Source organism: Crinia signifera, chromosome 1, assembly GCF_055691185.1.
Source record: "Crinia signifera chromosome 1, ASM5569118v1, whole genome shotgun sequence".
Classification (NCBI taxonomy): domain Eukaryota; kingdom Metazoa; phylum Chordata; class Amphibia; order Anura; family Myobatrachidae; genus Crinia; species Crinia signifera.
Window position 1 is genome coordinate 112,431,536 of NC_139217.1, and position 24,584 is coordinate 112,456,119.

General features: G+C 44.1%; 1 protein-coding gene across 1 annotated transcript; it reads left to right on the forward strand.

Moving 5' to 3' along the window:
- Positions 1-12,750: 12,750 nt before the first annotated feature.
- Positions 12,751-14,849, forward strand: LOC146051181 (uncharacterized). Its single transcript, XM_083167880.1, has 2 exons — positions 12,751-14,547; positions 14,724-14,849. Exons 1-2 carry the CDS (start codon positions 13,348-13,350, stop codon positions 14,847-14,849), a joined length of 1,326 nt encoding a protein of 441 aa, XP_083024006.1. The 5' UTR covers positions 12,751-13,347.
- Positions 14,850-24,584: the final 9,735 nt, after the last annotated feature.

A 24,584-nucleotide genomic window follows, 5' to 3' on the forward strand; every position in this document is an offset into this window, starting at 1 on the left:
ATTTAACGCCGGACGCTCACCCTATTCTATGTTCTGGGGAAATCATTGCTGTCACAGGACAGCGAGTATTCCCCCAAACAGCGAGGCTTGCAGCTAATGCAGGGAGCCCACTGCATTTAGCAGTTAGTCTCACTGCTTCTGCGACCGCATACGCAGATTCCCCCTCACTCCAAAAAGGGGGAATCGGCATATGCAGGGAATGGGGGTTTCAGTTGAATACAGAGAGGGCGAGCTGTGACAGCGAGCAGGCAGCCCTGGCAGTGAAAATACCACACTATATTAACTATATAATTAACAATATTTAACTATATAATTAACAATATTAAACATATGGGATTAGTTCATACAGCATATTGATCACTGCATTTAAGCCTGCAGCCCCCACCAAGGGACCCCACTTACCGTAATTGCAGGTTCCTACTCTATTGCTCAAAATAATTACCATAAACCCAGTGGCGTAACTCCGAATTTGGCACCCCTGCAAGTTTTTGCACCGCCCCCCCCCCCACACACACACACACCTCCTGACCTCCACCGCCTGGTCCATTGCTGTCCGCTGGGACCAACAGATTCTTTTGTCTGCAGTCCCGGTGCTCCTCCTGAATGTCACTTGCAAAATGGCTGCCGCCTTAAAGCAGACCGTTATTTAGGATGCAAGAGGAGGTCGCTGCCTCCTCTAGCATCTTTAATAAACGTCTGCTGTGAGGTGGCGGCCATTTTGAAAGTGACATTCTAGCAGGTGGATCTGCTGTTCCTGGCAGTCTGCAGTGGACTGGGCGGCAGCGATAAGGGGAGGAGAAGGAGGGCAGGAGAAGGCGCAGGGGAGGGCGCCCTGCCAGCAGCAATATATACGGTGGCAGCCCCCAGCAATATCTTCCACAGACCCCGTGGCTCCCAAACTTACCTAGCGCCTCCATGCCACCACGGGGTCTGCGGAGCTATTGTTACACCACTGCATAAACATAGCTATCACATAAGTGTAAGACTCCTGGAACGTTATCTTAAAATGCCCCAGAAAACACAGGCATTCCCGTTGGGAGGGAGAGAACACTGATATCAGTAATGGCCTCCTTCTCCTCACTGCCTTCGCAGCGCTGAGTAAGTCTAGCCTTACTCAGCGCTTGTGAACATGGGGGGAATTCATTAGATGGTGAGTGATTCCAAATGTATTTCCCCCTGTGTACACGGCTGCACATGGGAGAGATTTCACTTGGGTGGGGCTGCTTGGGGCAGCCTTTACCTGCTCACTGGGCTCCGAAAACTCACAGCCCGGCAAGCAGGTCTGAATCGGCCCATAGTTACATACATAGATCACAGTACGTATTTAAAAATATATGATTTTCATCATTTTAGCCCCGCTGCTCCCGTGGACCTGGGCTTGATGAAGTCAAAGGTCTGTAACACATAACAGAATTTTATTTTGGGAGTACTGTACTTTTAAATATTCTTTTAGTTTCTTATTTTTCATCTGGAACAGCTAAAGGATGTAAGGACACAATCTTAATATCTGTTTATGGAACAGTGCTTGTGCTCTAGCTGGCTAATCAAAACTGTAAACCAATCACTTAAGGGTAGGAAAGACAGAAACACAAACTGGCACTTTGCATGAATCATTTATTAAGTAGAAGCTTGCATCATAAACACAACGGGCGAAATGTAATAGGGTGCGATTTTTTAGACATGTGCGATTTTTGGTCAAAAACGGCCGAAATCGCACATTTTCCGAAAATCGCACATTTAATAGGTTGAAAATCGCGGTAAAAAATCGCACTTTTTACCGCGAAATCGCACTTTTAGAAGTGCGATTTTTAGTCACATTTCAATTCGCATCCAGATGTTTTCCCATTATAAAGTATACAACTCGCAAATGTAATAGGGTGCGATTTTTGGTAAATGTTACCAAAAATCGCAAAAAAAATAGACCAGGTTCTGACAGGCGAATTTGACAGAACCATGCACAGATCATTGAGATCTGTGCATGGTTCTGTTAATAAAAATGTGTAAAAGTGTTTTTATAAAAAAAAAACGGCGTGGGGTCCCCCCTCCTAAGCATAACCAGCCCCGGGCTCATTGAGCCGGACCTGGTTCCAAAAATACGGGGGGACAAAAAGCATAGGGGTCCCCCGTATTTCTGAAACCAGCCCCGGACTCTTGGACCGGTCCTGGTTCCAAAAATACGGGGGACAAAAAATCTGGGGGTCCCCCGTATTTTGAAACCAGCACCGGGCTCCAACAGCCCGCGGTGTCATGCCACAGCCGGGGGACACTTTTTATACAAGGTCCCCCGGCCAAAACATGAGCACCATGGCTGGTCAGCCTTGGACGGGGTACCTGGAGGAGTGGGGACCCCCCCAATAAAGGGGTCCCCCCCCCCAGGCTTCACCCGTCCAGGGCTGAAGCCCGGGGCTGTCACCGGCGTCCGTGGCCAGTGGACGCCGGCCTGATAGGGTTAAATCCATCATACATATCATTACATTGCTTTTTACCGGCGAACTACAAGTGCCAGCAGACCTCCCCCGCATGCTGGGACTTGGAGAACCACAAGTCCCAGCATACGGGGCATTAATGGGCCCGCTGGGACTTGTAGTCCACCTGTAAAAAGAATGTTTATAAAAAACACACACACAGAGAAGTACAAGTTTATTACACACACACACCTCACTTTTACACCAGCGTTACTTACCATTCCTGGATCCAGCGCTGGTCTGGCTGCTTTACAGCCGGCTCCCCCCGCACTGACAGGCAGCGGGGAGAACCGGCTTTCTCCGTTGCCTGTCACCGGCTTTCTCCGTCCGTAGCTTCTGTAGCGCTGTCCGAGTGCTACAGAGGCTGAGAGCGTGATTGGCTGAGCTACAGTATGCGTCTCCATGGAGACGCATAGCTCAGCCAATCAGGACCGGGGCTGGTTTCAGAAATACGGGGGACCCCTATGCTTTTTGTCCCCCCGTATTTTTGGAACCAGGTCCGGCTCAATGAGCCCGGGGCTGGTTATGCTTAGGAGGGGGGACCCCACGCCATTTTTTTTTTTACTTTTTTTTTTTTTTAGCACAAAATCGCATTTATGAAAATGCGCACATTTTCATGACTGAAAATGCGCACATTTTCATGACTAAAAATCGCGGCAAATCGCGGCAAATCGCATTTTTTGCCGCTAATTCGCATCTCATTACATATGCGAATTCGCGGCAAAAAACACGATTTTTAAAGGTGCGATTTCTGGCGAGTTTGGAACTCGTCCAAAAATCGCACCCTATTACATTTCGCCCAACATCTTAGAACAGTGATTTTTAACCTTTTTACCTTGCGGCACCCTAAATAAGATTTGAAAATTGCCAAGGCACACCATGAGATCCCACAGGGCAAAACACACCGGCTTCCGCGGGGAATAAAACCAAACCTATTGGTCTCCAATAAAAAACAATCACACTGGTCCCCACAGGTAACAAAAATAAAATACATTGGCCCTTTACATGAAAAGAAGAGACCAGTAAATAGCAGTTGAACTGGTGATGGCTGTAAACTGGTTTGGGCATCTCTATATCTGGGGGCACACCTGAGAACAGCTCTAGGCACACTAGTGTGCCACGGCACAGTGGTTTAAAAACACTGTCTTAGGATGTTCACATGGTTAACCACTAGTCTTCTTAACCCGGGAGACAGCGTGGTGGTTTTTTTTTAGGGAGCGCTCCCCACTGGGTGAATTTTTATGGGGAGCACTCCCTAAAAAAACCCACCATGCTGTCTCCCGGCGACGGGCAGCGCCACTAAGCACTATGTCCACCTCTGCCCCCGGCGCAATGTTACAGTCCCATCGCAGCTGGGGGGTGGGGGTGGGGGTGTGGGGGGCTAGAGGAGGAGACGGGCAGTGCTGAAGCTAGCTGAGTTCAGCAATCAGCTCAGCAGTGCTGCCCGGCTCTAAGCATTCCCATTTTCCGAGCTTGCCCTTCTGGGCACTGAAGCATAGCCCGGAAAATTCTTGGGATTACCACTGAAGGGGTTAAACCTATAAAGCTAATTTACCATATTTGTTATATTATTTCATGTTAAGAATTAAGAAAACAAAACTTGATATCAGAAATAACATAAACAGTGAATAAGGATGGTTGTTTACAATGAACTGCATTTCTGCTGCTGCCACTTACATTATGGGGGTTATTTTGGTTCACTCTTTCTGACAACTTCCTTCTTAGATGGACAAAACCATGTGCACTGCAGGTGGGGCAGATGTTACTTGTGCAGAGAGAATTAGATTTGGGTGGGGTTTTACTTCAAAGTGAGATCTATTTTGCAGTGTAAAAATAAAGCAGTCCGTATTTTCCCTGCACAGAAACAAAATAACTCACCCAAATCTAATTCTCTCTGCACCTCTTATATCTGCCCCCCTGCAGTGAACATGGTTTTGTCCATCTAAGAAGGAATTTGTCAGAAAGAGTGAACCAGAATAACCCCCTATCTGCTTGTGTTTCTATAACTGAACTTTGTATGGCATTGCACAAACTCAAAACATCAAAAAAAAAAAGGAGATTAAAGAGTAGGTTTACTGAGCTGCGGGTTTGCAGTAATCCCAAACTCACCAAAACCCACTGTGGACTGATGGTGGGTTCTAAAGGTAAAATACAGCATTATTAGCCTTATGTCATTTGACCTACTAAACAGAATACAATGTTAAACCCCAACAGTTTCTAATCCCTTGTGCTGCCCTAATCCTGCCATCATACAGAAGCATTGCCACAATAGTTTGCAAGCCTGCACAGATCCCTATGATATATAAAACAAAAAAAAAAGAAACCAGACCGGGAAGTGATACAGTCCAATATGGCGGTGCCCATACCAGGAGCCAGCAATGAGGATCACTGGACCCGCAGGAGGGCAGCTGTCAGTGAACAGGAACCACTGGAGGATGTCAGACACCCCCTGAAGAGTAGTAGGGAGAAGAGTGCCAGCCTAGGTGAGTATGCCATGTGGTGTGAGTCACGGCAGACCCGGAAGCTGCGGTGGGTCGTGACAATTATAGTTTGCAGGGGGTGACCAAACCCTAGCACTGGCCCTGGATCTGGCTAATGGGGGGAGGGGGGTATTGTGTGGCAGAGGGAAATGAGTTCCATTTTCTCCAGGACATTTTTTAAGCCCTGCAATGGACATACCAGACGTGTAGTCTTCAGTTGAAATCTTGAGCCTAGGCAAACTGTGAGCCTAGGCACCCTGGGGTGCCTCAGGACACTTGTAGGGGTGCCTTGGGCTGGTCATCTAGTACTAATGTAAATTATTTATGGTCAATCTTAAACTATGTGGACAAACAGAAGTGAGTCCTTTTCAACAATTCTGATGCTTTAGGGTGCCGTGATTCAAAAACCTTTGGGAACCACTGCTGTAGCCTATATCTGAGATAGGTTAATCTTCACTGCTGCTGTGCTTCCAGTAGTTTTCACTCACAAAGCAGTAGCCAGCGATACCTCTTTTGAATTTGTTTCACCTCTCCATTGTGACACCTAGGGCTTCCAGAATCGTTAATGTCCCCTCTTCTGACAGATGATGGCTTTTGGTGTACACCTGGTGGGCATTGGCCTACTTACAGCCCTTCATAATGACTGCTGCCCTCTAGGCCTTCTGGCAAATTACTCTTGCTTTTAACTTCAAGAGCTCTTTTCTGCTTCTTTCCGACTGTTCAACTGACTTGTGTTGCCTTGCGCTGGCTAATATAAGTCAGTGCTAGGGGACGGAGAAATGATGTAGCCATCTTTAATTGGCTTGCTTGTGATGCCATAGTTAACTTGAAATGGCTTACTGTTAAATGTCCTAATTCAGCATGGATCACTAATTACATATTGAACCACCTGTTAGCTCTGACTGGCCACCAGCTAGACATCCTCCAGTTCGCCTACCAATCGAATCGATGCATTGAGGACGCAGTCAACCTGGGCCTGCACTACATTCTGCAGCACCTGGATATGCCTGGTACCTATGCGAGGGTCCTGTTTGTTCACTTCAGCTTGGTTTTCAACATAATCATCCCCAACATCCTCCACCCCAAACTAATCCGCCTAGGAGTCCCTGAAGCAACGTGTTTTTGGATTGTGGACTTTCTGAGAGTTCTGAGTTGTGAAAATGGGAAAATTCACCTCCCAAGTGCGGCCCATCAGCACAGGAGCACCCCAGGGCTGTGTACTCTAACCCCTGCTCTTCTCCCTGTACACCACCGACTGCACCTCAGAGGCGCAATCAGTAAAGACAATCAAATTCGCCGATGACACTACCGTCATTGGCCTTATGAAGGACGTGGTCTAATCGGCCAACAGACAAGAAGTGGACCGATTGGCACAGTGGTGCAGCAGCAACCATCTAAAGCTCACTCAAAACTGTTGAGATGGTAGTGGACTTTAGGAAGAATTCTGTTGATATTCCCCCGCTAACTATTGCTGACAGTGTGGTATCGCTAGAGGACTTCTTCAAGTTCCTAGTAACCACAATCTCCCGGGACCTTAAATGGGGGCCCAACACTGATACTATTGTTGGAAAAGCACAGCAGAGGCTATTCTTCTTTAGGCAACTGAGGAAGTTCTACATCCCACTGAAGCTTCGGCTCCTCTTCTACTCCGCGATTGTGGAGTCTGTACTGTGCTCCTCAATACTGGTCTGGTACAACTCCGCCAGTGAGAGAGACAAATGCAGACTCCAAAAGGTAGTCAGAACTGCGGAGAAGATAATCGGGACGGACCTTCCCTCTGTCCAGGACCTGTTCCTGTCCAGAGCAAAAAAGCAGACAATGAAGATAGTCAAGGACCAACTACATCCTGGCCCTAGCTTGTTTAACCTGTTGCCATCAGGCAGACGTTACCAGGCTATTCCCACCAGGTCCACCAGAAGCCTAAAAAGTTTCTTCCCTCAAATGGTTCACCTGTTGACACCTGAACTCACGAACACCTCACTGTCTAGTTGCGCCATAACCCTTTGCACATAATCTAACACGGTGTCCCCTCGGAATAACTTTATGTATGACTGTACATGTTCCCCCACCTGTTTATATTGTTATTGTTTATACTGTATGCTGTTTACTTGTTACCCACCTGGCCGCTGCACAGCAAACCAAAAAAAAATTCTTGTATACGCAAGTATAACTGGCCAATAAAGCTGATTCTGATATTTCACAATCTGGTCGATTATCAAACGACTGCACATGCACAGTATTCGCATTGCACCAGCGTGGTTCCAATTATTGAATAAATATCATACGAAAGAGCAGTCACAGAGCAGATGCAGGAAGCCAACATTTACTGGGGGAACCATGGGTATGTTTGTGAAAATGCAGATGTGCTCAGGAGTTTTTTGGGTGGGTCTCTGATGTCAATGATGACCACTTCCAACCTGGTTTCTTCCAACCTGGTTCCTTAGCAGATTAATGGAAGCAGATGGAAAAAAATCTTCTTGATGTTCCGTTTTTCTAAATGGATCTGTAACTGCATCGCTGTTTGCAATACATTTACAATTTTGCAAGGGGCGTGTATTCTTTCTGTCTGGGTGACAACTTTTTGATTGCAGGCAACTGTTTTTTTTTCTCTATCTAGAGTTCTGTGATGAAATATGCCCAATGTGTTAGTACTTGAGTACTTGGCCACAATCCTCCCAGGCTGACGGCTTGCTGACGACTACATTCAGTTACTGGCTTTCTGCCAGCTGAGCGGCTGACGGGTCGTTCAGTGGTAAGCTGGAGCCATTAATAAGACCTTCACAGCTAAATTACACCTCATATGAGGTTTATTCCAACTGGAGAAATGTGACCAGTATGGCAATTCATGCATAAATATCTTATATACTGTATAACTACCAGGTCAAGTGACACTTTAGGAGAATTTGGACATCACCAATTAAGTGAATTAAGTGCAATATACAATTATTTTATGCTCTGAAATTTTTTATATCTATTTTAAATCTGATCTCTTGAGATTATATACTTCTTACATAATAAAACATAATCTTGTTTATTAACTGAATCTCTTGGTGCTCTTTTATATCTATATAGGTATATATGGTTATAATATATATATATATATAGATATATATATATATATATATATCTATATATATATATATCTATATATATATACATATATATGTATGGTGTTGGTCCTGATTACAGGGGTAAACCCGAAACGGCGTTGACCGTTTTAACACTTAAAGTATCACCTCTTTGCATGAGACCCGCCCATCTGTTCCTGCACTATATATATATATATATAGATATATTTCTTCCTTTAACTGGATTATGGGCCTGATTCAGACTCAACCGGATATTAGAGAATTTGCAAATTGAGCAATTATCAAATGATTGTGTATGTGTACTGTATACAGTACATCGCGCATGTGCAAGGGGAATTAGCGACTGAAAATGCATTTGGATCCTAAACGTAATCCTCTCTGAGTTTGACTGACAGGAAGCCGGCGTTTAAGGGTGGCAACTTGCCGTTTTCTGGGTGTGATGGAAAAACCACTGGTGTTCCCAGATGTTTTTGAGATGGGTCTGTGACATCGCGATTACCACTTCCACCCTGTCTCAGTCACAGATTAGTGGAAGTCTCAGACCTACTCACATTTGCACTGATTCCAAAAACTGTTTTGTGGTTCAGGAATTGTGTATGGATTTAATAGTGTATGTGCAATTAGCGATCCATTCGCAATTCTCTCACAATATAGCAAGGGATGTCTTATTTTTCTGTCTCGGTGGTGGCGTTCTCCACGCAGTCCACTGCAAATTCTCACATAAACAGTCATGTTTGAATTAGGCCCTACAGTATATTTGGATATATACAATGATATTCAGATGGGGCCGGGCTCTTCTTTGCTGGCAAATCGCCAGAACATCACCGTCTCACGCGCCTCTCAGTGTCCGTGCGCCGGGGCGATGGGACCCTGTCCGTCTCCGCTTCAGGGAGACGGACAGGGTTGGGGGGGAGGTGCGGGGAGGCGGTGGGGACCCCCGGTGACCACAGACAAGCCGGCTGGGACCCGGGGGAAGCGCCGTCGGAAGGGGACGCGCGCATCTCGTGCACGCGCATCCCCTTTCACAGAACAGATGGCGGGTGGCGGGGGATGCGGCTGGCGTCGCCATCGCCATCCCCTGCAAAGAAGAAAACCCGCTCCATCTGTACTTTAATCAAATAGGTCTGATTGTGATTATATCTCTTTTTTTTTACAGATTTTTAAAACTTTCATAATAAGTGTTAACCCTTTCCATTATTTGTATTAAAATTGTAACCCATATTTGAAAGCTCTACCTTTCTACTGTGTATTGTAGACTGAAAGCTCATATTAAAGGTGCAATACAAATGATTATTTATACAAAGCTCCTCTTCCTCATGTTCAATAATATATTAGCTACCCAACATACTGTCAACTACTCTCTAGTTCTCCCTTTACTATTCACCTACTCTTTCCTAATTACCCTACTAACAATATTACGCAGTTTGTTCCATTTGTAATATGCGGCTGTTATCTACCTATCCTATATTCATATTTTCTCCTTGTTCCTGTTGTCGGCTTGTGGCACATGGGTAGAAAAAAACCTAATAATAAATGAATAAAATTATCACAAAAGCCACATCAAAGTGCACTTGTAATATAGCAGCAATAAGTGGTAAACATAGTAATCGATGATAAAAAGCTAAATATAGAGTGTATTCTGCATGCCCCGGAGAGGAGAATCAATATGAAGTCAAATCACTTTACAATGGATATTCTCACTAAGGGCCTTATTTTGGTTCATTCTTTCTGACAAAATCCTTCTTAGATGGGCAAAACCATGTGCACTGCAGGTGAGGCAGATGTAACATGTGCCCCACCTGCAGTGCACATGGTTTTGCCCATTTTCCAAACAAATTTGTACTGCAATCAGATCTTAATAAGGGCCCATGTGTGGGTTCCATCTATCCAGAAATATCCCAAGGTTGATGGTGCCATCCTTAACTTTAGGTATACTAAGTGGGGGCAGCAGATCCAGGGAAACTCCTCCCACTCTCAGCATCACTTTTTACATTTTTTTATATTTTTTATTTCTTACATATAGACTTCAGGTTTCTAAAATAAAATGAATATATGCTTGCAGTGCCCGAAATACAGTATACAAAGTGCAGCATAGTTTATTTCATGCTTGCATCAGTGCCCCCAAGGAGAGATGGACAGTAAAGAAAGGAATTTGAAATAACATACTATCACTAAATAGATTGAGTAACTTGATGATTATGCCTGTTGTTACCAGCACCATAATGATGTTCTCATTTTAGCCATACACTGCAAACCTAAACTCTGGAATGATACAGAAGGAGGTGGGAAATGTATTTTCAGACAGGCAGCTGTCAGCCTCATAATCCTGTCTGGACACTCCCTTTCGTTTTAGTATCTTTTTGCATGTTATTTTCATCCCCACAATGTATGATAGTGAGGAATCTGTCAGCTAAAACACCTTTAAAAGTTATTGCAGATTTAGACTTGTTAGACTTAAAGGGGAAATATTAACATTTTTGGTTACACATTTCCCCTATTTATGGCCCCTTGTTATTAGTTGTAATAATTAACCCCTTCCCGACATTTGACGTACATTTACGTCATGGTCGGGAAGTACTTCCCGACACATGGCATAAATGTACGTCATGGATTTAAACTGTCACCGCGTCTATAGACGCGGTGACAGTTTCAACATGTCTGCTGTCCCTGACAGCAGACATGTCCCTGCATGCCCAGGGGGGGCTGCGATGCCGCCCCCCCGTCGGCGATCGCTGTGATTGGCTGTTCAGTGTGAACAGCCAATTACAGCGTTTTCTGTGTCACCGGCGAATAACGTTCGCCGGTGACACGCGATCGGAGGTGATTGGTGCTGTAAAGTACAGCACCAATCACCGCGGGGTGTAAGGGTGACACTGGTGTCACCCCACCTCACCCCGCCCGCCCCCAAAGGCCGTGATTGGTTCGTCGGACCGACGGACCAATCACAGCCAAGGAGGGGGATTTAAACTAACGGTGACTGCACTGCAGACGCCATTCCGGTCTGGAATAGCGTGCAGTGCGGTCACCGTGCCCAGCTGCCGCCATTTACTGACCTGAACCGAGCAAAATACTTACCTGATCACTGCTTCATCACTGCTTGTAGTGTGCTGGATGCTTCCTGGATCCTGTTACTACTTGTGACTTCCTGTGTTGTGAACTTGTGCTGCTGCAGTGTAATAGCGTTAGGATAGAGAGAGATAGATAGAGAGAGATAGAGAGAGATAGTGTCAGAGAGTGCTATATTTTGTGCTGCTGCAGTGTGCTATAGTTATAGATAGAGAGATAGAGAGATAGAGAGAGAGAGATAGAGAGAGATAGAGAGATAGTGACAGATTGTGCTATATATTTTTTATATAACTGACTGCTGCCCCCCCTTTTGTGCTGATCAGTATAAATTAACTGATCAGCAACTTTTTGGGGGCACAGGTTTTTTTTTATATATATATATACCTGCTGCAGTGTCATAGAGTGATAGATAGTGAGAGATAGAGAGATAGTGACAGAGAGTGATAGAGACTGCTATATTTTGTGCACCCCCAGCAACTTTTTGGAGGTGCAGGGGTTATTTTTCATATATATAACTGGCAGTGCTGCTGCTGCAGTGTCATAGTGATAGATAGTGAGAGATAGAGAGATAGAGAGAGATAGTGACAGAGAGTGATAGAGAGTGCTAAATTTTGTGTCTGCTGCCCCCGCCTTTTGTGCTGATCACTATATCTGAGGTGATCAGCAACTTTTTGGGGGTGCAGAGGTTTTTTTTTTTTAATATATACCTGTCAGTTGCTGCCAGTTGCACTGTCAGTTGCACCAAAGGTTGTGCACCTGCTGCCCCTCACTGGTAATCAGTGTCGCATCACTGATCACCTTTTTTTTTTTTGTGGGGTCTTTTTTAAATTTTTTTTTTACACACACTGTGATTTTGTGGGTGTCCTGTGGCCACTGTGCGCTGATCAGTGACGTACATCACTGATCAGCTTTTTTCGGCACAGGGTTGATCTATTTTTTTTTTTTTTTTTGATCAAATTCCTGTTGCCTTTGAGCGCTGTTCAGTGACGGACGTTACTGACCAACATCTGTGCTCAATTTTTGGCGCAGGACCTTTTTTTTTTTTTTTTTTCCAACCCCTTCAATTTTTTTTTTTAACCCCTTCAATTTTTTTTTTTTTTAACCCCTTCAATTTTTTTTTTTTGTATAAAGTATTTTTTTTTTCTGCACTACATACACACTACACACTACATACCCCCCGGGTTGAAATAAAGTTTGTACCCCCCCCTACACTATACACGTGTTGAAACATTTCACTACCAGTAACACAAAAATAAAAATGGCATCCCAAATGTCATCCCAAATGTCATCCCAGTCATCCAGAAGAATGTATTCAGCAGAGGAGGTGTCATGCCTTCAGCATAAGTTTCTGTTGTGTTCTATTGTTTCTCTGTTTTGCATAATCCACTCCTTCCTGTGGTCAGTACAGAGCTACTGCATGCTAGGTAGTTTGTCCCCCTTAGCTTTCCGTAGCTAGCTAGCTAGCAATGCATTCTGGGACAAAGAGGATCATCAGGGGCCATATTAAGTTTCACATGTATGCAGACAGACACAGCTCACATGGTCCAGCCTGATACAGCATTCGATGTTTTATCCAATTCATTGTATATGCACCATCTAATCAATCATCGCATATATATATACATGATCCCTTTACTGGATAATAAATACCGTTCTTCAGACATCGTATATCAAGATCGATTATTGAAAAGTAAAGGAGGGTTATGCTGTAGGTTTCGAATTTGCCAAGCTGCTTAGTGAGAGACTGAACAGTAAAACATCGAATGCTATCAGCATTTGGACACATGCACACTGACTTCATCAGCAAACCATCGATGCCATCGATGCTACCATCGAGTTGGACACATGAACACTGATTTGTCAGCAAAATATCAGGCTGTCTGCAACTTAAAACATACGTCCTGAATTTGTCAGCAGCATTGTCTGTCAGCAAGTGGATCACATGTACTGACTTACAGATCTGTTACACTGCCAGCAACAGCTATCTGCATATGACAGCACAAGTTTTCTATACAGTCTACTAACAGTGGCAACTCAGCAATAGGAGTACCGCCATTTGACTACACAGAAACCTCACACTGTCAGCACAGCTACCTGCACATGGCAATACAGCAGTCCCTGCACAGTCAAACAGCTTAACAGTTCCAAGAACCTGACTTCACAGAGCCCTGCTACACTGTCAGAACAGATACCTGCACACGGCAATACAGCAGTCTCTACGCAGTCAAGCATTTACACCTCATCATTATGTCTCATAAAACAAAATCTTCATGCAAAACAAGGTCCTACATCTCTGGTTCCTCCAAATCAACATCAGTTAGCAATGCAGCCATCCTTGCACGTGCAAAAGCAGAAGCTGCAAAGGTACGGGCCAACTTTGCTGAGCAAGAAATGCAGTTGAAAGTAGAGAAAAAACGCTTAGAAGCAATTAGTGAGAAGCTTGCTGCTGAGAGGGAAGCTGCCGCCGCTATGGCCGAAGCAGAGTTCTTAGAGTCTGCAGAACGCGTCAACATAAGAGAAACCATTAATATACTTGATGCAGAACTTGGATCACAGAATTCAATGCAACGTGCAGCAGAATACGTGCGCCAAGTGTCCGCAAATAGCAGCAACGCTCCACCAGTACAAGATATGCAATCAGATTTCATAAATGAAACAAGCCAAGTACACTATGCAGTGCCACCACAAGTCAGTAGCAGACTGCAAACCTGCAAGCAAGAGGACTCCAATCACAGTGGATCCATGAGAGACAACTCACCCTCACGCCAAGAGCCTGTAGCCGCAAACTACAACCATGGCACTACCTCCTACACACAAAGGTGGGGAAATACAAGCCAGCAGGAACCAGTCATTCCTACCAGGTATGATAACACACCACTTACCCACCATGCTAATGCACCTAGAGCCAATCAAGATACATTAGACTTTGCCAGATTTCTTGCACGCCGTGACCTGGTCACAAAAGGACTCTCAAAGTTCAATGATCACCCTGAGAGTTTCAGAGCATGGCGATCCTCTTTCCAAAACGCAATCAAAGATTTAGGCCTTTCATATAGTGAAGAGATAGACCTCTTAATTAAATGGCTTGGGAATGAATCAGTTGAACATGCTAGAAGGATAAGAGTGATTAATATTAACCATCCTGAGTATGGCCTTAAAATGATCTGGGACAGACTTAATGAGTGCTATGGTTCACCAGAGGTAATAGAAAACGCACTATTCAAAAGGATTGATGATTTTCCTAGGCTACCTAACAGAGGCTATCAGAGACTTAGAGAGTTAAGCGACTTACTAATGGAGCTCCAAGTAGCCAAATGTGAGGGAGACTTGCCAGGACTTGCCTTCCTAGACACCGCCAGAGGCATTAACCCTATAGTGCAAAAACTACCTTATAATCTACAGGAACAATGGATTACCCACGGTTCAAAGTTCAAACAGCGTAACAAGGTACCATTTCCACCATTCTCTGTTTTTGTGGACTTTGTAAGTCAGCAAGCCAAGACCAGGAATGACCCTAGTTTTGCCTTTACCCTAACAGGCACTACCCCTGCGCTACCTAACCCTCGCAAAACTGCAGTCACAGTTCACAAGACTAACGTTCATAACTCAGATTCTTCCCACAGGTTTATCAGCTCTGCTCACCAAGAGACCAGGGAGAAAGATCCCGCCAAGCAGTGCCCTCTGCATCACAAACCACACCCTCTCCTGAAATGCAGAGCCTTCAGAGAAAAGTCCCTGGAGAACCGTAAGGCCTTCTTAAGAGAAAATGGTATCTGCTACAAATGCTGCTCTTCTTCATCTCACCTCGCCAAAGATTGCAAGGTTAGTCCTAACTGCACAGAATGTCACAGCACAAGTCACAACACAGCTTTACACCCTGGGCCTCCCCCATGGGCTTTACAAAACAGCCACAGTGACACAGAGCATGGCGGGGAGCACAATGCGGAGCAAAAAGACACTAACGCAGCAACACCAGAGATGACTGCGCAATGTACCGAAGTCTGCAAAGATGCCATTAGCAACAGATCTTGCTCCAAAATCTGTTTAGTCAGAGTCTACCCCAAAGGCCAACCAGATAAAGCTGTCAAACTTTATGCAATCCTAGATGACCAAAGTAATGGTTCTCTAGCCAGGTCAAACTTCTTTGAGACATTTAACATCAGAGGCCCCAGCACCCCTTACTCCTTAAAAACCTGTGCAGGGAGTTTTGAGGCAGCAGGAAGGAAAGCCACTGGCTATATAGTGGAATCCATAGATGGTAAGACACGTCTTCCCCTACCACCAATTACCGAGTGCGATGATATCCCAGAGAAAAGGTCTGAAATTCCTACACCAGATGCAGCCTTTCATCATTCGCATTTAAAACGTATAGCACATCTGATACCAGAACTGGACTCACAAGCCCAGGTATCTCTACTCATCGGGAGAGATCTCCTACGAGTCCACAAAGTCAGAAGTCAGATTAATGGTCCACACAATGCACCTTATGCTCAACGTTTAGACCTAGGATGGGTCATAATAGGAGAGGTATGCCTTGGGAGTGTGCACAAACCGGCTTCTATCAATACCATGCTTACTTGCACTTTAGAAAATGGACGCCCTTCTCTGTTTCAACCATGTCACAACCACTTCCTCATTAAGGAACTACCACACTGTACTCCCATATATTCTCTTAGTGACGACCAGATCTGTGACAACTACCAAGATCATCTGGGATTCACAGTCTTCCAAAGAACAAAAAGGGATGACCAAGTAGCAATGTCCATAGAAGACAAACTATTCTTGGAAATAATGGAGGAAGGACTAGTTAAAGACAATACCAACAGCTGGGTTGCCCCTCTACCGTTTAGAACACCCAGACAACGTCTACCTAACAACAGAGAACAAGCTCTCAAACGTTTCTCCTCACTTAAACGCAATCTTCACAGAAAACCAGAGATGAAAGATCACTTCTTTTCTTTCATGAGCAAAATATTTGAAAACTGTCACGCTGAGATAGCTCCCATTCTTAAAGAGAAAGATGAATGCTGGTACCTGCCAATGTTTGGAGTATACCATCCAAAGAAACCAGGTCAGATCAGAGTTGTATTTGATTCCAGTGCTAAATTTGAAAGTATCTCCTTAAATGATGTGCTCCTGACAGGACCAGACCTTAACAACAAACTCCTTGCAGTACTCATACGATTCCGAAAAGACTCTATTGCCTTCACAGCTGACATTCAGCAAATGTTTCATTGTTTCCTTGTGAGAGAACAGGATAGGAATTTCCTAAGATTCCTTTGGTTCAGGGACAACGACCCCTCTAAGGACATTGTAGAGTACCGCATGAGGGTACACATCTTTGGTAACAGCCCTTCACCTGCAGTTGCCATCTACGGACTCAGACGTTCAGCTCAAGAGGGTGAACTAGAGTATGGTTCTGATGTTAGACAGCTCGTAGAAAAAGATTTCTATGTGGATGACTGTTTGAAATCTATGCCAACAGAAGAGACCGCAATCAGCATTCTCAAGAGAGCTCAGGAAATGCTCGCTTGTTCCAATCTCAGGCTTCACAAAATAGCCTCCAACAGCAAAAAAGTAATGGAAGCCTTCCCTACACAAGATCATACCACTGACTTAAGGGATTTGGATCTAGGAACTGATTCGCCACCAGCCCAACGTAGCCTTGGACTCTTATGGGACTTGAAATCTGACTCCTTTACCTTCCAAGTAAGTAGTGAAGAAAGGCCCTTCACTCGTAGAGGTGTCTTATCTACTGTCAATAGCTTGTACGACCCCTTAGGATTTGCAGCTCCTGTCACCATTCAAGGTAAAGCCTTGCTCAGAGACCTAACCTGTGAATCATCCGACTGGGATGCCCCTCTGCCTCTAGGAAAAAGGGAATTGTGGGAAGAGTGGAAAAGTTCTCTGTCCGCCTTAACCAACTTTTACATTAGACGCCCATATGCACCTGTACCTTCCACAGAAGTGCAAAAGCAGAGACTGTGTGTATTCTCAGATGCTTCAGTTCAAGCAATTGCTGCTGTTGCATATCTCAAAACCATGGACAATAAAAGTCAATGTAACATTGGATTCGTCATGGGCAAAGCAAAGCTAGCACCTCTTCCAGAACACACAGTGCCCAGGCTAGAACTTTGTGCTGCAGTACTAGCCGTAGAAGTAGCTGAATTAATCTCATCAGAGTTGCCTATCGAACTCTCAGAAACAGAATTCTACACTGACAGCAAAGTAGTATTAGGGTACATTTACAACGAGACCAGACGTTTCCATATTTATGACAGCAACCGTGTGCTAAGGATCAGGAGATCTACCAATCCAAAACAGTTGAACTATGTATCTACTGCTCATAACCCCGCAGATCACGCCACAAGAGCCGTTCCAGCCAGTCTCCTCAAAGACACCACATGGCTCACGGGACCTGAATTCTTGTACCAGACAGATTTGATCAATCCTCAAAGAGACCAATTCGAACTAGTAGACGCAGACTCAGATGTTGAAATACGTCCACAAGTAACTACAATCCATACCATGGTTTCAGATCGTCAACTTGGATCCCAAAGATTCCAAAGATTCTCAACGTGGAAATCGCTTGTTAGGGCTATCACCTGCCTAACCCACATAGCCCGTTCATTTAAACACAGTACAGCTACAAATGTGATTAAGTGTAAAGGTTGGCATCACTGTCAAAGTACTTACACACCAGAAGAAATACAACAATCTCAGAACCTGATTATCCGTATTGTTCAGCATCAAACCTATGCCACAGAAATTCACAACCTTACCAATGGAAATCCTATTCCAAGAGACAGCGCCTTGAAGAAACTAGACCCGTTTCTCGACGAGAGTGATTTATTGAGAGTAGGAGGTCGCCTTCAAGAAGCGAACTTAGGATCAAATGAGAAAAACCCTTTAATCATTCCTGGAAGTCATCACATTACTTCTTTAATTGTGCAACACTATCACAATGAAGTCAAACACCAGGGACGACTGTTTACAGAAGGAGCTCTACGGTCAGCAGGGTTCTGGATTATTGGGGCAAAAAGGTGTGTAAGCAACATAATCTTTAAATGTATTACTTGTCGCAAACTTCGTGGTACTTCTCAAACTCAGAAGATGGCTAATCTTCCAGCAGACAGACTTAGTACAGATCCTCCTTTTTCAAATGTTGGTCTTGATGTATTTGGGCCTTGGACCATCATTACCCGACACACTCGAGGAGCCAATGCAAACAGCAAGCGTTGGGCAGTTGTATTCACCTGTATGAGCATCAGAGCTGTTCACATTGAAGTTATAGAATCAATGGACACTTCAAGCTTCATTAATGCACTAAGACGCTTCATGGCCATCCGTGGTCCTGTAAAACACATCCGTTCGGACAGAGGCACCAACTTTGTTGGAGCAGCCAAGGAATTACAAATTCCCTCAAACATCGACAGAAAGGGAGTGGAGAAATACCTTAGCGAGAAAGGTTGTATGTGGACTTTCAACCCTCCTCATTCTTCTCATATGGGAGGTGCATGGGAAAGGATGATAGGAATAATACGCAGAATCCTTGATTCCATCTTTCTGCAAGTAGGAACTGCAAGACTCACCCACGAGAGTTTAACTACCTTCATGGCTGAAGTCTCAGCTATCATCAATGCCAGACCCTTGACTTCAGTTTCTAATGATCCAGAGGACCCATTTCTACTTACCCCTGCCACTCTTCTTACTCAGAAGACTGGGACTGCTTATGCTCCTTCAGGAGATTTCAACACCAAAGACTTATTTAAACGTCAATGGAGACAAGTTCAAAGCCTTGCAAACACCTTTTGGGACAGGTGGAAAAGTCAGTACTTATCTACCTTACAACCAAGAAGCAAATGGCAAGTTGCCAAACCCAACTTAAAACCAGGTGACATTGTGCTCATCAGAGACTGTCAGGCACAACGTAACGAGTGGCCTTTAAGTCTCGTCACCAAAACATTCCCAAGTAAGGATGGGAAAGTCCGTAAGGTGGAGGTCAAGCTCTGTAAACAAGGAGAGACTAAGTTCTATCTCAGACCAGTATCCGAACTGTTCTTACTGTTCTTAGAGTTTAATATATGGTATCAGTGATACCAGACGGGGAGTGTCATGCCTTCAGCATAAGTTTCTGTTGTGTTCTATTGTTTCTCTGTTTTGCATAATCCACTCCTTTCTGTGGTCAGTACAGAGCTACTGCATGCTAGGTAGTTTGTCCCCCTTAGCTTTCCGTAGCTAGCTAGCTAGCAATGCATTCTGGGACAAAGAGGATCATCAGGGGCCATATTAAGTTTCACATGTATGCAGACAGACACAGCTCACATGGTCCAGCCTGATACAGCATTCGATGTTTTATCCAATTCATTGTATATGCACCATCTAATCAATCATCGCATATATATATACATGATCCCTTTACTGGATAATAAATACCGTTCTTCAGACATCGTATATCAAGATCGATTATTGAAAAGTAAAGGAGGGTTATGCTGTAGGTTTCGAATTTGTCAAGCTGCTTAGTGAGAGACTGAACAGGAGGCATATGCCATGCTTGCTTCTGACTCTGACACAGCCAGTGATGCAAGCGGGGAATTTGAAGGATTCGCCTTAAGCTCCTCTTCCTCCTCTGGTGATGAGGGACCCCCTCAAAGACGCCCCCGTAGAGCAGCTGAGACCCCCCCCCAATAATTGATCTCGTATGGACCCCACCACCAGACAATTTTGAGCCCCAGGTTCCTGAGTTTTTGGCCATGCCAGGAATCCAATTTGATTCCACAGGTCTCAGAGAAATTGACTTTTTCAAATTATTTTTCTCTGATGATTTTATAAATTTAATGGTGGACCAAACTAATTTATATGCCCAGCAGTTTATTGCTCAAAACCCCACGTCATCATTTGCTAGGTGGACCCCTGTAGATGCAGTAGAGATGATGACGTTTTGGGGTCTGGTGTTTCATATGGGCATAGTAAAAAAGCCAGAAATTAGGCAATATTGGAGTACAGATGTTCTGTACAGCACCCCATTTTACCGTATGGCCATGCCCCGGGCTCGATTTGAGACGATCCTTAAATTTTTGCATTACAACGATAATGCACAGTGCCCACCCAGAGATGATCCCACCTTTGACCGGCTATTCAAAGTCAGGCCGGTCATTGATCATTTCAGTGCCAAATTTGAAGATATGTACATCCCAGATAAATTCATTTGCATAGACGAGTCCCTTATACATTTTAAAGGAAGGGTTAAATTCCGCCAGTACCTTCCCAGTAAGAGGGCAAGGTATGGCATAAAAATGTATAAGCTGTGTGAAAGCACCTCAGGGTACACCCACAGGTTTAGGGTATATGAAGGGAAGGATTCAAGAATTGAACCGCCAGAATGCCCCCCCTCCCTCGTAGGTGTTAGTGGAAAAATTGTCTGGGATTTAGTGCACCCCTTCCTGGATAAAGGTTATCACCTCTATGTGGATAACTTTTACACCAGCATCCCCCTGTTTAAGGCCCTTGGTTCAAGAGGTACAGCAGCTTGCGGTACTGTGCGCAAGAACCAAAGAGGCCTCCCAAAAACGCACATTGCCCAAGTAATGAGAAGGGGTGAAAGCAGGGGAATATGCACCGAAAATATGTTGTTGGTCAAATATAAGGACAAGAGGGATGTCCTTATACTGACAACAATTCACGGAGACAGTACCACCTCCGTCCCTGTACGAGGTACCAGTACCCACACCTCAAAACCTAATTGTATCCTGGATTACAATAGGTACATGGGCGGAGTGGATCTTTCAGATCAGGTACTGAAGCCGTACAGTGCCCTGCGGAAAACAAAAATCTGGTACAAGAAGCTGGCCGTGTATATCATCCAGATGGCACTGTATAACGCTTACGTGCTATTCCGTTCTACCGGCCAGAGGGGGACATTTATGCACTTTCAAGAGGAAGTCATAAAGGGCCTAATATTTGGGAACCAGCAGGCAGAGGGCCCCAGTACTTCTAGTACTGGCCCCTGTATTGTACCAGGGCAGCATTTTCCTGATGAAATCCCCTCCACTGGAAAAAAGAGCAGGACACAAAAAAGGTGCAAAGTTTGCTATAAAAAGGAAATAAGAAAGCAAACTATTTTCCAGTGTGACACTTGCCCCGACAAACCCGGCCTATGTATAAAGGAGTGTTTTAAATTATACCACACATCTATGGATTATTAGGTTCATAATTTCACCGTGCTTCGGGGGTCTTGCTAATGCCACATAGCACCCACCATTCATTCCACCAGAATCTGAGCCGCAAAATCCCAAAATCACTCCTTCCCTTCTGAGTCCTGCCATGCACCCAACTGGTATTTTTTGGTCACATGTGAGGCATTGCCGTACTCGGGAAAAATTGGGGCACAGATTTTGGGGTGCTTTTTCTCCTTCATACCTTCTGAAAATGAAAAATTTTGAGCCAGAACTGCATTTTTGTGTAAAAAAATGTAATTTTTCATTTTCACTGCCCAGTTGTTTCAAAATTGGTGAAACCCCTGGGGGTTTGAAATGTACACTATACCCCTAGATGAATTCCCTGAGGGGTGTAGTTTGCAAAATGGGGTCACTTGTGGGGTGGTTCCACTGTATTGGTGCTTTGGGGGTCTTGCTAATGCGACATAGCACCCACCAACATTCCACCAGAATTTGTGCTGCAAAATCCAAACATCACTCCTTCCCTTCTGAGTCCTGCCACTTTTTGGTCACACATGAGGCATTGCCGTACTCGGGAGAAATTGGGGCACAGATTTTGGGGTGCTTTTTCTCCTTCATTCCTTGTTAAAATGACACATTTTGAGCCAGAACTGCATTTTTGTGTAAAAAAATGTAATTTTTCATTTTCACTGCCCAGTTGTATCAAAATTGGTGAAACCCCTGGGGGTTTGAAATGTACACTATACCCCTAGATGAATTCCCTGAGGGGTGTAGTTTGCAAAATGGGGTCACTTGTGGGGGGGGTTCCACTGTATTGGTGCTTGGGGGGTCTTGGTAATGCGACATAGCACCCACCAAAATTCCACCAGAATCTGAGCTGCAAAATCCAAAAATCACTCCTTCCCTTCTGAGTCCTGCCATGCACCCAAATGGTATTTTTTGGTCACATATGAGGCATTGCCATACTCGGGAGAAATTGGGGCACAGATTTTGGGGTGCTTTTTCTCCTTCATACCTTATGAAAATGAAAAATTTTGAGCCAGAACTGCATTTTTGTGTAAAAAAATGTAATTTTTCATTTTCACTGCCCAGTTGTATAAAAATTGGTGAAACCCCTGGGGGTTTGAAATGTACACTATACCCCTAGATGAATTCCCTGAGGGGTGTAGTTTGCAAAATGGGGTCACTTGTGGGGGGGTTCCACTGTATTGGTGCTTGGGGGGTCTTGGTAATGCGACATAGCACCCACCAAAATTCCACCAGAATCTGAGCTGCAAAATCCAAAAATCACTCCTTCCCCTCTGAGTCCTGCCATGCACCCAAATGGTATTTTTTGGTCACATGTGAGGCATTGCCGTACTCGGGAGAAATTGGGGCACAGATTTTGGGGTGCTTTTTCTCCTTCATACCTTCTGAAAATGACACATTTTGAGCCAGAACTGCATTTTTGTGTAAAAAAATGTAATTTTTCATTTTCACTGCCCAGTTGTATCAAAATTGGTGAAACCCCTGGGGGTTTGAAATGTACACTATACCCCTAGATGAATTCCCTGAGGGGTGTAGTTTGCAAAATGGGGTCACTTGTGGGGGGGTTCCACTGTATTGGTGCTTGGGGGGTCTTGGTAATGCGACATAGCACCCACCAAAATTCCACCAGAATCTGAGCTGCAAAATCCAAAAATCACTCCTTCCCTTCTGAGTCCTGCCATGCACCCAACTGGTATTTTTGGTCACATGTGAGGCATTGCCGTACTCGGGAGAAATTGGGGCACATATTTTGGGGTGCTTTTTCTCCTTCATTCCTTGTTAAAATTACACATTTTGAGCCAGAACTGCATTTTTGTGTAAAAAAATGTAATTTTTCATTTTCACTGCCCAGTTGTATCAAAATTGGTGAAACCCCTGGGGGTTTGAAATGTACACTATAACCCTAGATGAATTCCCTTAGGGGTGTAGTTTGCAAAATGGGGTCACTTGTGGGGGGGTTCCACTGTATTGGTGCTTTGGGGGTCTTGCTAATGCGACATAGCACCCACCAACATTCCACCACCAAAAATCACTCCTTCCCTTCTGAGTCCTGCCATGCACCCAACTGGTATTTTTTGGTCACATATGAGGCATTGCCATACTCGGGAGAAATTGGGGCACAGATTTTGGGGTGCTTTTTCTCCTTCATACCTTCTGAAAATGAAAAATTTTGAGCCAGAACTGCATTTTTGTGTAAAAAATGTAATTTTTCATTTTCACTGCCCAGTTGTACCACAATTGGTGAAACCCCTGGGGGTTTGAAATGTACACTATACCCCTAGATGAATTCCCTGAGGGGTGTAGTTTGCAAAATGGGGTCACTTGTGGGGGGGTTCCTAACTTTTAGCATCTTATGGTGCCTAGAAACCTACATGGTGCCTAAAAAATAATCTCATAAAAAGGAGGCTCCAAAATCAAGTAGGTGCTCCTTCTATTATGAAGCCTGTGGTTTGGTCAACGTGCACACTAGGGCCACATATAGGATATTTATGAAAACAAAAGAATTGGGGGAATCAATTTTTAGTCACATTTCTCTAGTAAAATGTACTGTGTTCCTTCGAAAAATGTATTAAAATTGAAAATCTGCAAAAAAAATGAAATTTTGAAATTTCACCTACACTTTGTTTTAATTCCTGTGAAACACCTAAAGGGTTAACAAACTTCCAAAATGCTGTTTTGAATACTGTGAGGGGTGCAGTTTTTGAAATGGCATCATTTATGGGGGTGTCTCACATACAAGTCCCTCAAAGTCACATCAGAACTGAACTGGTCCCTAAAAAAATCAGTGTTTGAAATTTTCTTGAAAATTTGAGAATTTGCTATTCATATTGTAAGCCTCCTAGTGTCCCAAAAAATTAAAAGGAAGTTGAAATAATGATGGAAACATAAAGTAGACATATGGTCTATGTTAGTTATTAACTATTTTGAGTGGTATGATTATTTGTCTCACAAGCAGAAAATTTAACATTTTGCAAATTGCTAAATTTTCCATTTTTTTCCGACATTTTGGTATTTTTCACAAAAAAACACAGACTGTATCGACCCAAATTTACCACTAATTTGAAGTACAATGTGTCACGAAAAAACAATCTCAAAATCACTGGGATAAGTAAAAGCAAAAAAAAGTTATCCCCACTTAAGTGATACATGTCAGATTTGAAAAAAAGGGCTCTGTCAGGAACGCAAAAACTGGCTCTGTCAGGAAGGGGTTAAGGCATAAGTGAAGAATGAGTAGTGAAATGAAAATGGGAAGATATAAGAAAAAATAAACTGCCATAT